The sequence below is a fragment of the Lissotriton vulgaris genome, chromosome 10 (assembly GCF_964263255.1).
Source record: "Lissotriton vulgaris chromosome 10, aLisVul1.2, whole genome shotgun sequence".
NCBI classification, from domain to species: Eukaryota; Metazoa; Chordata; class Amphibia; order Caudata; family Salamandridae; genus Lissotriton; species Lissotriton vulgaris.
In genome coordinates, this window is record NC_141698.1 from 272,847,728 (window position 1) to 272,863,151 (window position 15,424).

General features: G+C 41.5%; 1 protein-coding gene across 7 annotated transcripts in view; it reads left to right on the forward strand.

Moving 5' to 3' along the window:
• NBEAL2 (neurobeachin like 2) overlaps window positions 1–15,424 on the forward strand; it is a 750,879-nt gene that overhangs the window by 395,738 nt on the left and 339,717 nt on the right. For all 7 annotated transcript variants that reach the window (XM_086940998.1, XM_086940997.1, XM_086941000.1 and 4 more), the window contains exons 4-6: window positions 6,877–6,958; window positions 11,635–11,762; window positions 12,908–12,990. In XM_086940998.1, coding sequence (XP_086797124.1) covers window positions 6,877–6,958; window positions 11,635–11,762; window positions 12,908–12,990 — 293 coding nt within the window. The remainder of the gene's footprint in view (window positions 1–6,876; window positions 6,959–11,634; window positions 11,763–12,907; window positions 12,991–15,424) is intronic.

The following is a 15,424-nucleotide window of genomic DNA, read 5'->3' on the forward strand; positions in this document are numbered from 1 at the left end:
AACCCAGGGGCTCCAAGACTTGACACTCTGTCTTCCCCATGTTCTTAGCATTAAAAACCAACAAAAAAACAGACAAATCATATTATATTTTCATATCTAACCAATCGTAGCGATATGAAAATATCTGAACCCCCTCCAACTACAAAGCTGCACCTACTTGAGCCAAAATCTTATCTTCTTGAAGACCACTTGGGATGATGAGAGTCTGAAACCAAGAGCTATGAACTTAATATGCTGATTCCACATCAAAGATGGCAGGTATCTTTGGCTGTATGGATCTATTGGAATGTGAAAGTAAGCATCCTCTATGTCTAAGGTTATCAAAAACTCTCCTTTCAAAATTAAAGGGAATAACTATCTTTGAGGTGAGCATCTTGAATGGAACATACTGGACACATTTGTTCAGTACCTTTAAATCTAGGTTTGGCCCATAGTGTCCATTTACATTTTGAACTAGAAAAGAACTGAATAGAAGCTTTGATACAACTCTGCGTCAGGACTGACTCTATCGCTCCCTTGTTTAGCCGGTATTTGATCTCTGCTAACATGGCTTTCTTCTTGAGTTTGACATATGGTAACTGAGTTCATACCAACCAAGGTTTAGAAAGAGGATGGTTGCATTCCATTCCATATCACTCCTTGTAAAGAATAGGACACAATAGTCTTTTACATATTTTTCCCACTGAGGGATACATTATTTTATTGCTTCTTCCACCCCCTCCACCACACACACAAATGCATTGGTAGTTCGGATTTTGGAGTTTTTTTGCTGATTATGAGAGGTCTGTAGTCAGGACTTTTCATACATTGCAGCCCCCAATCTTGAACCCGGTCACAAAAGGATTGTCTTCCCTCTTTTAACCCTTATATTGATTTCTTTTAAAGAGTCTTAAAGGTTGCAACATCTTATTTTCCTCTGCTGACTTGTGAACAAAATCATTCAGTTGTGAATCAAATGGCGTATTGCCCCAAAATGGAAGTTATTGAACTAGACAGCCCTCTGAAGGGGCCAACTTCCACAATTTTAGCGGCAGAAGTCTACTTCCTGATAGTCCTGTACCCACAGATGTTGAAGAGGGCCATAACATATTAAACAATACATCACACAGGAACTGGGATAAATGTTCCATTCTCCCTAAAATACCTGCAGTGTTATTCCCCTCCTGAAGATAGTCAAAAACCAAATGTAAGTCTTTTAGTAAGGACTGGGCCCACATATGCTTCATAGGTTGCCACCCTCAAAGGAAAAATAAGAGCCTTCATATAATCCTTAATAATCTTTCAACGTGTTTGTCTATTGCATCCGGCAAGGTTGATTCTTCAAATGCAAAGAAGATGAATATGCCATACTCGCCCAATTGAATTCCCTTACAGCATCTGTGGAAAGGTGATTTAAGAATCCTTCAATGGCCATCTTTTTGATAGAAATCGTGAAAAAAATTATTTATCAATACCGTTCCACTCTTTAAGTACCATATTCTTTACCACTTCATTAACAGCAAGTTGTCCAACATAGGTGCATTGTACTGGGCTAAGAGGCCATCCTGCACCACCTTCTTAGATGAAAACCCAACACACTTCTGATTTGCAAATAGGGACCTTGAACATACTTCTCCTTTGTGCCTGCTACTTGATCATCATAATCCTCATAATCGTTATTTGTATTTTTGTTGAAGATTCCACCAAGGCTTTATTCACTGCATCAGTGATGATGGCCTATATCTCAACCCTACTGATAGTAAGTTCTTCATCCTCCTGCTGTTCTTCCATAGAGGATGTATTGCCGTGTTCTTGTGAATATTTTCTCACCTCTATTATGTCCGCACGACCACACAGAAGGCTCAAGAAGTCTGGTTCCTGTTTATTTACCCTCTCTTGGTAACAAGAATCTCTTCTTGTGAGATTTTTGACAGTCGTGTCTGCCTTCTTCTATAAGTGCGTCCCCGCAGACACCTCTCAGAAGGGGAACACTCCTGCAGTTGGTTGAATGATCACATGGCACACTGTGGCCACTGCCCATTGCATCCCGCCTCAACTAAGGCACCTGGATGGTTAGTGCGAAACACGTCGAGGCACTTTGCAGAACCCCGGTGCCCCCTACAGCAGGACACTTTGCAAGTAAACATCTGACCATTTAGAGGCGCCCCAAAAGCAAAGCACGGGGTGTGTACAAAGGTTCCAAGGGCTGGAGGCCTGCACTGTGGCATTGGACACAGGGACACAGGATTTGCAGACCTTTAAGAACAGTATTATTGCGAGGATTGTGAAAATGGAGAAGATTGAAAGGATGGTCAATCGCCAGAGGAGCATCCTTCTTTGGATTCTAGGTATACATTGCATTTCCAAAGGGTCAGTACTGGTGGAGACTTCCAGTGTGTAGGCAGACCGGCTAGTACTGTAGACGGTGTGCACAGCTGTTTGTCTTTCTGCCCCAAAAAACTGATGACCCTACAGTGGGTGGTAGACTAATGGCTTCTCTAAAGACATTGGACTAGAGAGAAAATTCATAGACAGCCACTAAAGTGCAGATGACTCTCCAGGATGGGTGCTGCCTCCTGTTCTTCCCAGACCTCAGCACGAGCACATTGACCAGGAAAAGGAAGCTTGTCTCTATCAAGAAAGAGGCATTTAAAGAAATGTTGTAGAGTAATGGGAAGCATTACATGTAAATAACGTGTATTTGTGCGGAAACAAAGAACTATAGAATAATAATAGTGTAGGTTAAAAGGTAAACAACAGTTGCACAGTCAAGCCAGACCTAAAAATCTAGGTAGTGTAATGACTGCCCTCCTCCCTTCTGTGCTGCTGCCATAGAAAAACACCATAAATGATCTAGTTATCTAAGACACTTTAACAGCATTACACAGGCATGTATGTGCCCTGGAAGTCAGGCGGCTGGATAAATAAACAGACTGATCACAGCTGTTGGAGGGCAAGCACTTTTTTGCGGCAGCAGACAACTTTTGCCCAATCAAAACATGTACTCGTGGCTCGTAACATGTGGGTGGAGCCAAAGTCCCTCTCTAGTGATGCTCACATAATTGTCTGGCGACAGCTGCGCTGTCAAGCCAGATCATAAAAACGGGTTTTAAGGGGCCTGGCTAACTCGGTGAATTATCAAGCGTGCCTGGAAGTGTAGCAGGGAGAGAAGCGTTACCTATTTTTATAACTTGTATCAACTGAGGCGTTTTTAAACAACTTACCAGATAACTCTGGTATGCCTGAGGGATTTTTTTATTTAGTTTGCTGAGACATTGGTTATTGTGGGTGGGTCTACTGCAGTAACAGGCTGATGGGTTCTCTTACAGGGAGGTGGTGCAGAGCGGGAGAGTTCTTTTGGTTAAGAATAGTTAGATGCTTTCGTTCTTTGTCTCAGTGTTATTCTCTTTCCTCCCAAGTGGGGTCCTTGAGGGCTGGAGTTTCGGTTTCGGTATGGTATATGGGCGATAGTTGGCTTATTGAACCTAAGAAGTGTTTGTCTCAAGGGGGGAAATGCTACGTCAGTTTGACTTTCTGTTTGGTACAGTATGTAACTTGCCCTCTGTTATTACTGTAATAAACATATTTGAACCTAAACGACTGAAGTGTCTGACTTCGGTAAGGGTTATCATCAAGGCGGGTAGGCTGAGCCATGTATAAGTTACAATTCTATGAATAAGAACGCATTGGCACAGGCCCAATCATATGCAATTTGCTTTTCAAGTAATAAGGCACACATTAGTGTGTATGCCAAACACGGCTAATCGTGGCCCCCAGGCAGGGTAAATTTTACATACCTGTATACCTTTGTTTAGCATATACATAATTATAATCATAAACAATTATGTGCAAGAAACTAAACCAAGTCATGAACAGGTTCTGCAGGCAGACGAAGCACCCATGGTAAGGAAGCCACAAAAAGGCTACAACCAACCAGTGATGCACATCAACAAAGACAAACCATACCTAGATTTTAATTTGACCGAAATGGAGAAGGAAGCACTTACTTCTCTAAACCAGAATTAGGGTATCCTAATCAAACCAACCGATAAGGGAGTGGAATTGTTACTCAAAATAGAGAAAACTGTGACTGTGAGTCGGCGCTCGTCCGGTCAGACAGATTATTGCACTTACAGGGATATGTTTACATACAAATAACTGTCGACATAGTATTTTATGCAAGGATCGACTTCACCCTGTTTTTCAGTTACTTGTCATTGCGCCGTATTTTCTTTAAAACAAATTAGTGTTGACTTCTCATGTGCCATCGTTATATGTTTTTACCCTCCATACATACTAATTTGCTAAGTGGCAGTACTATGATTAATAATGCTTGCATTTTCAATAAAGGGCAGCGACACGGTTCAGCCGTGGCTCTTTTTTTCTTTTTCTTTGCTTTTCATTGTAATGTACAGTTTATTGATGTTCTCTCGCAGTAAGTAACCACTGAATAATGCAGATAAACTCCTTTGGGACCACAGTCTTGCCTTTGAAATGTACTACAACAACCTTACGTATAGGTATTGTCAATGCTTTTTGAGGAGAAGCCCCCAACGAGCTCCTTGGAAGCTCTTTTGTTTGCCTTATCATGCTTGAATTGTTTATTTAAAATAATGATGTTCCCTTCAACATGGCACAACAGAGCCACAGCAGCAGCCACTCTTCTGTGTGGCCTCCCTTCACCCTCTCTTAGCTTCAGTGGAAAGTGAAACAAGGCCACTTTGACCAGCCTTCCATTAAAAAAATTAACAATAACAATTTGAAGCCCTTCGTCACAAACCATTTTTTGATATTTTTTTCCAAAATATTTTTCCCTTTCAGTGAATTTCTGTTAGGATTTATCAACTTGATTATTTTTTATTAACCTGAACTGAAACAATCTGATGGGATTTGAATTTGAAATGTCACAGTTTCCGTAGAAGCAAATTAATGTGTGTAAGCAACAGGATGATGACCTGAGTAATGAAGGCAAAGAAGATAACTGGTTGGTACTCGAGAGAACAGAAACGAGTGGGATCTTATTTCATTCTTAATGACCATTATTGCTTGAAACACAAATGGATTGGGTGGGTACATCTGACTGGTAGCTACACAGGCTATTGGTTACTAGCAGATCAGGCAATCTTCCCACAGTTGATTACAGCACTACATGCAGGTCACAACCTTCCCTTGAAATCACCAGGTAGGTAGGCAGACCTAAGAACAGTTCAAATGTACTGGACGAAGACTTCTGGATTAAAATGGAGAAAACTTAAAATGTAATCAGTCACCTGGCCCACTGCGCCTCTGCTGATCTATACGCGTAGGACTTCTTTTCACTTGGGAGCATTTTCTCCAGACTAGGACATGGAACATTCTGAGAGTTGAGTAAATGAGGCTCGACGAGAGGCACTGTGAGAGTGATCTGAGGTTTTGCAAGGAATATTTATTCACCAGATGAAGTGAAGTAGTCATGTAATCAGGTCATATCAGGGTGTGATGTCTTCTCATTATTCCAAAAGCTGCGACTACACCACCACCGCTAAGCATGGTGCAGCCCTTTTCCAACGGAGGTATACGAAAAATAAATACAGCAAAGGACTTCCAGATCTCTTGCGTATGTTACTGTGTTACCCTGACCTAACTCACATTTTCTAGTTTATGACTGGTACTTTTCAAGAGTGTGTTGGTTTGGTTCCCATTAGCTTATTACTCAAAAGCTGCTTTTTGGTTTCAGTACCAGTCGAGAATACCATGAATCACAAAGGGAGTGTTTTCCTATCCCACATTGTCATCTAGATCTAAATCTCCTATTGAACTACCCCTATGCCACACATCGTAAATCCTACCTTTCAGTGGCTTGTGTACCATCCTTTTTAATATGGCTGCCTAAAGACTGGCAGTGGCAGGCCTCCATCTTTGGTAAAGTCTGATTGGAATTGTCCCGCACTAGCCTAAATCCTTACTTTGCACCCCAGTAATCATGATAGCCCTAGAAACCTCTGTCTCTCTTGTCCTAGGAGCACGGTGTGCCAGATCAGTGTGTCACCTTTATCATATCCGCACACCTGCCCGGTTGACCAGAAAATTAAATGTTGAGAAAATAAGAGTTGATCATTGTGCATGCGGAGAACGGGGTGTGAATGACCGTACAAGTAAAATTGATATATGTAAATATTTTGTGTACACTGGGCCTATTTTTTGATGGGATCGCACAGTCTCTAAGAAGAAGAAAGAATCATTTCTGAAAACTGCAATCAACGACCTTTAAAGTTAGAACTCTTGTAATCAGAATGGAAGATATCACTCCTGGTTGTCAAGGTAGCCATCTGCAAATGATATTCCCTCTGCCTTATGACCACTTTCCTTTCCTAAGACGTAGTCTTGAAGTTTCTGCATGGCGCGATCTGGTACGCATGCGCATGCTGATCGTGCCTTAATATTGATGGTTAAAATAGTAATAATATTATTGATAATAGTAACAAGAATTAAAATGCTAAGAAAAATTGGAGCACAGAGAATGGTGAAATTCCATTTATCACATGCACACCAAAAGCTGAATTGTCTTTTGTCTTTTAAATAACAGGTTTTATTGTCATAAATCTAGGTGTTGTCATAAATGTAGGTGTTGCAGGCGAACAGCTTTTTCCAGGCACCCTCATGCATAATTGTGTATTGGGTTTTTTCCCAGTCCTTATTTTATTCTTTAATTTGCTTGGTTGTAATTTATAATAACCTCCTCTTCTTGAGTGTGGGTAGTTGTCCAGAATTATTAGGTTTAGGTCTCAAAACCACGCCTTCGCATCTCTGGCAGTCAACACTGCTACAGAACATCAGTGTGTGGGGATTTTTGTAGCTTGAAATCTCAGTCGGGCCAGCAGACCCCTGAATACTTGTGTTTTTTTCTTTCTTTAACAGAAATTTGGAGAATGTGGAGGGGGACCGCACGCCGTTTTTCATTTTTGAAGTTATTAACGTGCTTTCGGCTTCTACATCCAGGGTGAGTATTGGGGTGTTACCCGCACCCACTTTCATACTCTCACAGTTTGTGCATTGCTGTGCTTGTGAACTGGAGGGCACTGCTGCGTGCTTGAAATGGTGATGTCAACTGTTATTTGGAAGTGAAGTGGATTGTGGAAGAGTGTGAGATGGTCTTGCCTAGGGCCGGACTGGCCGTAGCAGGCACAGGGCATTTCCCTGGGAGGCTGGAAGGGTTGTGCTGATTTTGTTACTGGGGTCTGGTTTTGCAGCCGTGCTGCAATATGGATCCCCAGTAAAAAAAAAAGCAGCAAGCAAGTGTTTACAGCCATCAGGGCTAGTCAGTGCTTCCCTAAAGGCGGGTCTGACAAAATTGCCAGGGCTGCTTTGGGTTCTTAGTCCTGCCTCATTTTGTTAAGCTGTGCACCTTCCTCTTCAGAAAAGGAAACAAGCATTGGCAAGGCCAGTAGGTCTGGCCTGGGCAAACTGGCGCAATGGTTATTTATTTATTTTTTATTTCAAGCAAAGAGAGCAAAAATAAAAATAAAATAAAAAACGGTATCTGACTAACTGTGGTGCCTACATTCTTGAAATGAAAAAAAAATCAACACTAACTAAAGCCTTTAACAAGGATGTGCTCTAGCCCCAATGCTCTTCAACTTATATATGACAGATATGTCCACATCACTGAATCATACAAACCTAATTACCCCAAAAATAGGAATAACCAAGATTACAATATTGCAATACGCTGATGATATAGTTCTTGATAATTCAAAAATAGGGATCCAGAGAGCCCTCAACGTCCTCCATACCTACAAATGACAAGTAAGATGGTAGTTAATACTTTAAAAACAAGCAAATCAATAGTCACTGATTGCTTGGTCCCTTGAAAATAACAGGAGCAAAATCGTATAATTATTTAGGAACTTGGCTGTCGGCAAATGGGAAATTAAAACACACCTGAATTATCTTAAAGATTAGGCTGCACTAATTATCAACAGACTTTGCCAATTGAATGCCTTCCTCGAAATAAAAGACCTTTCCAGCACCAATTCGAAAAGTGCTCAGGGCCACATTACCATCTGCCCTCACCAATGGTAGTGAGGCTTTCCCTGGACTTTTCATCAAAAGCATGGGTAAACTACATCTAAAAGCCTACAAAAGAGTGTTTAGGCTGCCACACTACACCAGGGGATCACTGGTAAGATTGGAATTTGGCCTAGAGGCTCTAAATCTGTCCAGCATGGGCTTTATCATGAAATACTATCATAGATGCATCTCGGCCATGCACAGCACTTTGAAATTTGTCCTTCAAAATATATTCAAAACCAAAAATTGCCCCTGGAGAACATATTTAATGGCCTCAGCAGATGCCCTCCTAATTGACTTAAGTGTATTAAATTCTCCATTGCTTCCTCACATAGTAGTGAAATGCAAACTGGAGAAACAGACAAGATTCCTTTCGAAACTTGCTGATGTGGGAAATAGCAAGACTATCTAATTTTCACAAGCCTTGGCAGCCTCATATAACAACGAACACCAGGTCGGGCTAAAACCCCAGCCATACCTTAGTTGTTTAATTTGGAAAGCTTGCGTCACTCAAAATGTGGCTGCCAGGATGATCACATTACACATTAAAGACTTTAATTCAAACTGGTTGATCCTTTCCAATATAGTGAAGTGCAGGCTGTGTGGCTACAAACTTGAATCTTTCCCTCACTAACTCTGCTGCTGCCCGTCACTACTCCACTCCAGGCAGATGTCACTAAAGCCAATCTTTCTAAACCATGGCTTAAGGACCTGCAGTGATGTCACAACCTGGATATTTACCACAGCGGTCCCCTTGGAACTGGCCTAAATCTGCAAAAACTTCAAGGCGGTGCAGGATCTGCTTAAAGGAACCCACTTACTCGCGGTGATGATCACTGATCAATAAAAGGCACATGGCACTTGGTTTTATTTTCCAACAGATCCCAATCATATGATCCTTCATGTAATGACTGCTGACTGTAAAACACACATTTTATCTTTTTGATATCACAACATCGTGATGGACATATGACACTTAAGCTCTATTAATTCCAATGCACTGTGCACTTTGACTAAATGGCAATTGACTTTAAATAATTGTATTAATAACAAGTTAACTATAATCATTTTATATCCCTTGTCTCCCCGAATTCAATTTTTTTTATGTAGGTTCAATGTGCTATATTGTTAAGTTTTTAATTAATCTATTCTTGAAGTGAATATGTTAAATGTAAATAAAATAACCATTGCAAAAAAATTTATAGGACTGTGAGGGTGCTTACTAGCAATAGAAATCCTTTTAGTTTCAATGCACATCACAGGAAAATATGATTTTTATTGATGCAAGAAAGGTAATATGGGCATGGAATTATAGTAATTAAAACACATAGTTTAAATACATAAGGAGGACTAATACAATGATAAAGATTAAAAAGCAAAAAAAGCATTGCAAAGTAAATTATTGGCCTACCAGTCCTTGCACTGAGTGCACATTCTTTTACACGGGTATGTACACGTGATCAGGCTCAACGGTGTCAATCACAGGCAAAAATGGCTGAAGTGGGCTGGTCACTAGCCCATGCTTTTTGCTTTGATGGGCAGTAGCCAAATGAGAATAACAGTTGACCAATGGACGAGGACAACCTTGATCTGACCATTGTGAACTTTGATCTTTTTAATCTTAACTACTTAGTGGTTTAAATGTTTTTATCTGTGTTTTACATTTTTGTAAAGATTTTAATTAATCGTGTACAAATAAATATATTACCTTACCTTACCTTACCAATGGATGAAAAGAGCTGGCCTAAAGCCCCTTTCTGTATGAATGCATGCATGTATTTTTTATGTATTCATTGTTTAATTACGAGGCTAGCAAGACAGCTAAAGCGGTCTCTAGACTTCACATAAAAGTAGACTCTGTTTCAGAACTCAGGCCATATTCATAGACTTTCATCCAGTACGTGAGTTAATTTCTTGAAGGCTGTAGCTCTAATGTACAGCTAACCTCAAGAGGCTGATTTGTGAAATAAAAATATGTATTATGATTCATTTAAAGGAGTTCCGTTCTGGGTATTATGTGCCACCGTTATTCTGCAATCTTCGCTGGCTTGTGGATTAAGCAGAACTTACAGAAGTGATCCAAACTTCCCCCTGAACAGAGAACTAAATGAGACTATTATACCAGTTTTGGTCTCTTGTCAGAGACAGGGAACATTCCCTACAAACCTGCCCTATCCAATCAGAGCACAAAGACAGTGGTCTTTTTTTCCTGTAGCCAGACGCCCGCCCTGTCTCCTAATGCCCCGCCTTATTCCCACCTGCAGAATAATGGCAGCGTCTATCTGCGTGGCTTATCTCTCTCTTTTCTTCATGTGCCAGTATCACATTGAAGAGGCTGTGAATGAGTCCTGTTTGTTGATTCAGATGTGAGGCATCAGCCTATTTCAGATCTGCAACTTCCAAGTACGGAGAAAAGACGAAAAAGAGAGGGGGGTGGGACATGGACCGGATTGCTGTGGAGAATCTTGCTAATCCATGAGGGGGAAATATAATCTGTGTACCTACTTCTGTGTTTGTGATCTAAGCACGTGGGTGGGTGGCAGTGCCCACCACTTGAGAGCCAAGACACCAGATTAGGAATCTCTAACAAAGGCTGCCAGTCCCCAGCATTCAGCAAAATCCACACACTCACTTCAAAGACACTTATCAATTTACAGTTCGAATGGCAGGGTGCGCTTCCAGCCCAGGATAGTGCCTTCCTCTCCCTGGGTAATAAACTCTGAGGTGTCCACCGTGGAGTTCCATAACATTATGAAGGAACTCAGCCTTAGGGTTCCTTCCTCTATAATGGTTATGGAACTATTCAGTGACTTGCAGCATCCTTCTAATGTATGGCAGGGGAGACTTTATCCCTAATTTATTAATTTGTGGTTTGTAAATTCAAGAAAACGACTATCGGTTCCGTGCATAGTTTGCAAGTATCATGTGAACGCCAAAAGTTTACTCGGTTTTGTAGATGTCTTACCATGCTTTTAGCAACGAAAAATCTAGTTTTATTATGTGACTGAACTGCAAGAGACTAGAACGAAATTTCAGATTTACTTATGTAAAGTGCTTAATATTGCCAATTTAACAATTTGGTCAAGTGGGGAACAGGGAATGAGAATTTGGTTGTTTTTGAGAAGTCAGGAGACCAGAAACTGTAGTCGAATTGTTTATTCTGAAAATACTTCGGTGCCTTGACCAACCCCTCAGCTTGCGTTCCGTTACAAACAAAATCTGAACCCCCGCTCAAAAGGCACAAGTGAGATAAGGCAATAGGCACAAGATGTGGAGAACCAGGGAAGGAAAAGGTAACATGAACCAAGAAAGGGATAAACCTAAGAAAAATTAATAAAATAGAAAGTACCCCATTACAACTGTTCTTGTTTGAGAGCCAGCAACTTTCCTCCTGTATTCCCTTTGAAGTACAGTCCGCAATCCTGCTATACCAATTGATTTCAGTATGTTGACGTACAAAGTCACACATAGTTAATTTGTAGCGGAAGAAGGATTTATACAGTTGGTCACTTTTAAGCATAACACAGGAAAGAGTGCGTAGTTGCGTTTTGGGAGGTATATTGCAGTGTATTTGACAGTCCTAATTCTTTTTATTTTGTACGGCAGTTGAAAGACCACAGCCATAAAGAGGGCTTCCCACCATTGTCTCAGTTTGAGAACATCGCCATCTATGCATTGCACCTGTGCGAATGCCTGTTTGATCCTTACCAGACTTGGAGACGGCAGCTCACTGGGTAAGTGTGTGAAATGGGTGGGGTTTGTTGTTGTATAACACACACTTTGGACTCAATCACTTCCAACGGTTTCTGTGAATGCTAGAATGCGGGCACGGTCCTCAGTATAGACGCAGAATGAAGAGAAGCGGAACAGAACAAGATTACACAAACTGTCCACCTTTGGTTGTCCATAGTGAAACTAGATTCAGAAAAAAAGTGAGCCTTTGACATAATCACTAAAATGATGAAAAAATAGACATATTTCACTGTACTACAGCCATCTTCAAAATTAACCCACATTTTTCTGGCACAATTATCCTTCTTTCTGAATTTGGAGTTGCATGTCTAATAGCATGATGCACCGCCTTATTTTAGTAAATCTGTCAAAATGCACAGGGACTGTTGGTTTCATTTAAACAAAGCACGGTTGTAGTAGTAGTGACATTGCACACAATTTTACCTCTGGGACATTACATGACCTTGAACTCAACTGATGTCCAAAGAAATGGCACGCCACGCACCTTGACTCTGCTACAGTCACTAGAGAATCCTAAAACAATTATTAAATTAATCCACAGCTTGGACCTTTTACCAAAGCATTGAGCAGCAGATATATCATTTACAAATGGAAGTGTCGGGTCCATGGCTTCGTTCTCTGGTGACCCTTAGATGGCTTCCACCCCATCAGTTATCGTACCAGAGAATTTCTGACCCTGACACTTTGTTGGTTCTTTCCGGAGGGGAAGATTCTAAAAAAGGCCTGTATCCCCACTCCAGTGGTTGCTAGAGACTCAGCGGATCATCTGTTAGCTGTATATGGAAAAGAGGGAAAACCCGGGTTGGGGAGGGGTGAGAGAGGCAGGCAGGCGGGGGAAGTTCACAATTGTGGCCTGTACATTTTATCCATGAGAGTTACTTCCTGCTGGGAGGTCTGTTATTTCCACCTGAATCATGTAGAATTGATGAGAGATCTTTTTTCATCTCAAACATCTCAAAAGGCTGATCTTTGAAGAAGACTAGCCCCGGCTCAATGCACTACTTCGGTGTTGTCCATAGGGCGCATTCTTGGTCACGGGTGCAGCAGTGATGCTGTTCCTCGATAGTCACAGTTCCTCTTGTACTTCCTGCTGCTAACATAGCACTGTCTCTTTTTATGTTTCCAGGGAAGTTGTGAGCATGAAAGAGAGGAACAAATACAAGTTTGTACCAGCTATTCTTCCAAAACAATTTAGCACTTACTTTCAAGGTAAGCATGAAACTAAAACCGAAATATTGTATGTCTGCCTTTTGCAGAACTCCCCTAAAAGCTAAGCAGCAGTGTATATTCGTGAACCTGACATTTATCAACATACAGATGCCTTTGAAAAATAAAGTTGAGTCTGGGTTTGCTGGATGCACAGTGGGCTTCCTTCAGGGTTTCATTGGGCAGATGGATCTTCAGCCCACTTGGCCTGGAAAACAGTCACAAGCATTCACAACACAGGTATCTTATAGGTACTGCTATGATTTGTTGCTATGGTAAGTTTCTGCTCCTGGGTAGTGTGCCAAATCCCAATGTTTCCAAATATTGTGTCTTCTATAACTGCCTTTAACCCCTTGAAAGCTCATGACGAGCTCAGCTCGTCATGAGCGACGGCGCTCCCGTGCTCATGACGAGCTCAGCTCGTCATGAGCCATGGAACGCTCGCATGCGGGGATAATTCCCCTTCTGTGCTGAGCGGTCTACGGGAACTGGTGTGGCTGTGACGAGCTGAGCTCGTCATGAGCACAGGAGCGCCGTGCCTCATAACGAGCTCAGCTCGTCATGAGCATGTGAGCGCTGTGCGCGCCCCCCTCCCCCCCAGCACAGCGGGGGAATATCCCCTGCATCGAATGGGTTAAAATATATGGCTTTTTAAAAAATATATTTGGCAACCTGTAATGCAAAATTAATGGTCTGGCCAGATTTAAAAACATTTTTTCGGATTGAAAACCCTTCAAACCCCTGTCTCAGAAGGTTGGACTTGAATGATATACTTATTTGCTCAGTGCGGTGCATGGACGTCGTTTAGAGGTTGTCAGGGGTCGCTGGCATGCCCCTTGTGACCCTTGGCACTGCAGTTGTGACCCCTAGCGTCAGCAGTGGCAAAATCAGTGCCAGGAACAGAAGCAGATCGTCCTTATGGACGTCGGTGAGGGCCTCACTCTCCTCGGTTTTGTCAATTTTTTCATTATATTAAAATGGAGTACAAATAGTTGGAATATGACTTTCCCTTGCAGCTGAGGTAAGCAAAAATTTAAATTCTTTTAAATGTATGTATGTTGTGTGCCTGCTTGCTTGCAGTTTTGACTGTTTTTATGTAAGAGAGAGTTTGGGAAGGTGTGTGCAGGAAGAGAGTGTGTGTATGTGTGAGTGGGTCTGTAAATGTGTGTGTATGTATAAACATACTTATATGTGAGTGAAAGTGAAGGCCAAGGGGCATTTGAAGTCACTTCCGCTACCCCTGGCATTTTGGCGAATTGACGTCCATGGTGCAGTGTGGGCGTCCCTTGTGGTTTGATGGTTTTAAGTTCATCTTTTGTGGGACATGAACTTTGGATTGTTCTCTGTGAAGATCAACTTTGACTTGTTTTATATTTAATGTTTTATCTACTTTTTCATATTTGCCCTGAATTTTGCACGTGTCTGAGCCACTGCTTTATTAATAAACAAATTCTATTTTTCATAACAAAGATGTACTGAATTTGTGTGATGTACTATTGTCTCTGATATGTAGCTCGTTTGTCACCACCCCCATTATTTTTAGGATCCCCCCCCCTTGGGACCTAGCTATCTACATTGCCAGGGTATTTCTGTTCTATTCAGCTGTTTACTTCCCCTCCCTTTTTCTTGCCTATATCTGAACTATCCCACTGGGGAACCCCCTTCTATTTTGTTGTTAAGTTCATCTTTTGTCAAGAAAAGTAGTTTTCAAGACCATTTAGAAGGTTCAGGTTCAGTGCAGTGTTTTCACTGATATCGTGCTCTATTTGCTAGCCTGTTACCCTTTGCTACCCTCTCCACTTATTATATGATTTCAGTGGCACTCCCTGAGGTCATAGTAACTATGTTGCTGGGCAAATATGATAGCCATCTTTAACCACATCGCTGCTGTGCATTTTCCCCTCCTGTGCTGGAAAGTGTCATTTTGCTTTATTTATGACGAGCTCAGCTCGTCATCAGCACAGCTCCACTGTGCCTCATGACGAGCTGAGCTCGTCATGAGCATGGAAGGGGTTAACTAGTTCTTCCATCATAATTACATGGTACAATACTATATCCATAATATGCACTCTGACCTGTGTTCACCAGTATTAGTTCCTCTTTGGCTGTGTTTATAAAAATGTATAAATGCAGTTTATAGATATTAAAGGCCATTCTTATATATGTAAAAAACGAATGCAAGCAGAGGCTTAGACGCGCCCAAGATAAGCTAATGCAAGCTTGTGTGGGGCTTTCTGCTGATTAACCCCTTCGATGCTGATGACGAGCTCAGCTCGTCATCAGCCACGGGTGGCGTGTGCTGATGACGAGCTGAGCTCGTCATGTAACATTGCTTTTTTAATGGTGCAGCACAGCACAAAAATCACCGCAGCAGCGATGCGGTTAAATGAATGCACCTTATTACTAATTCTGTAAATTATGGGAACATCTGTTGGAC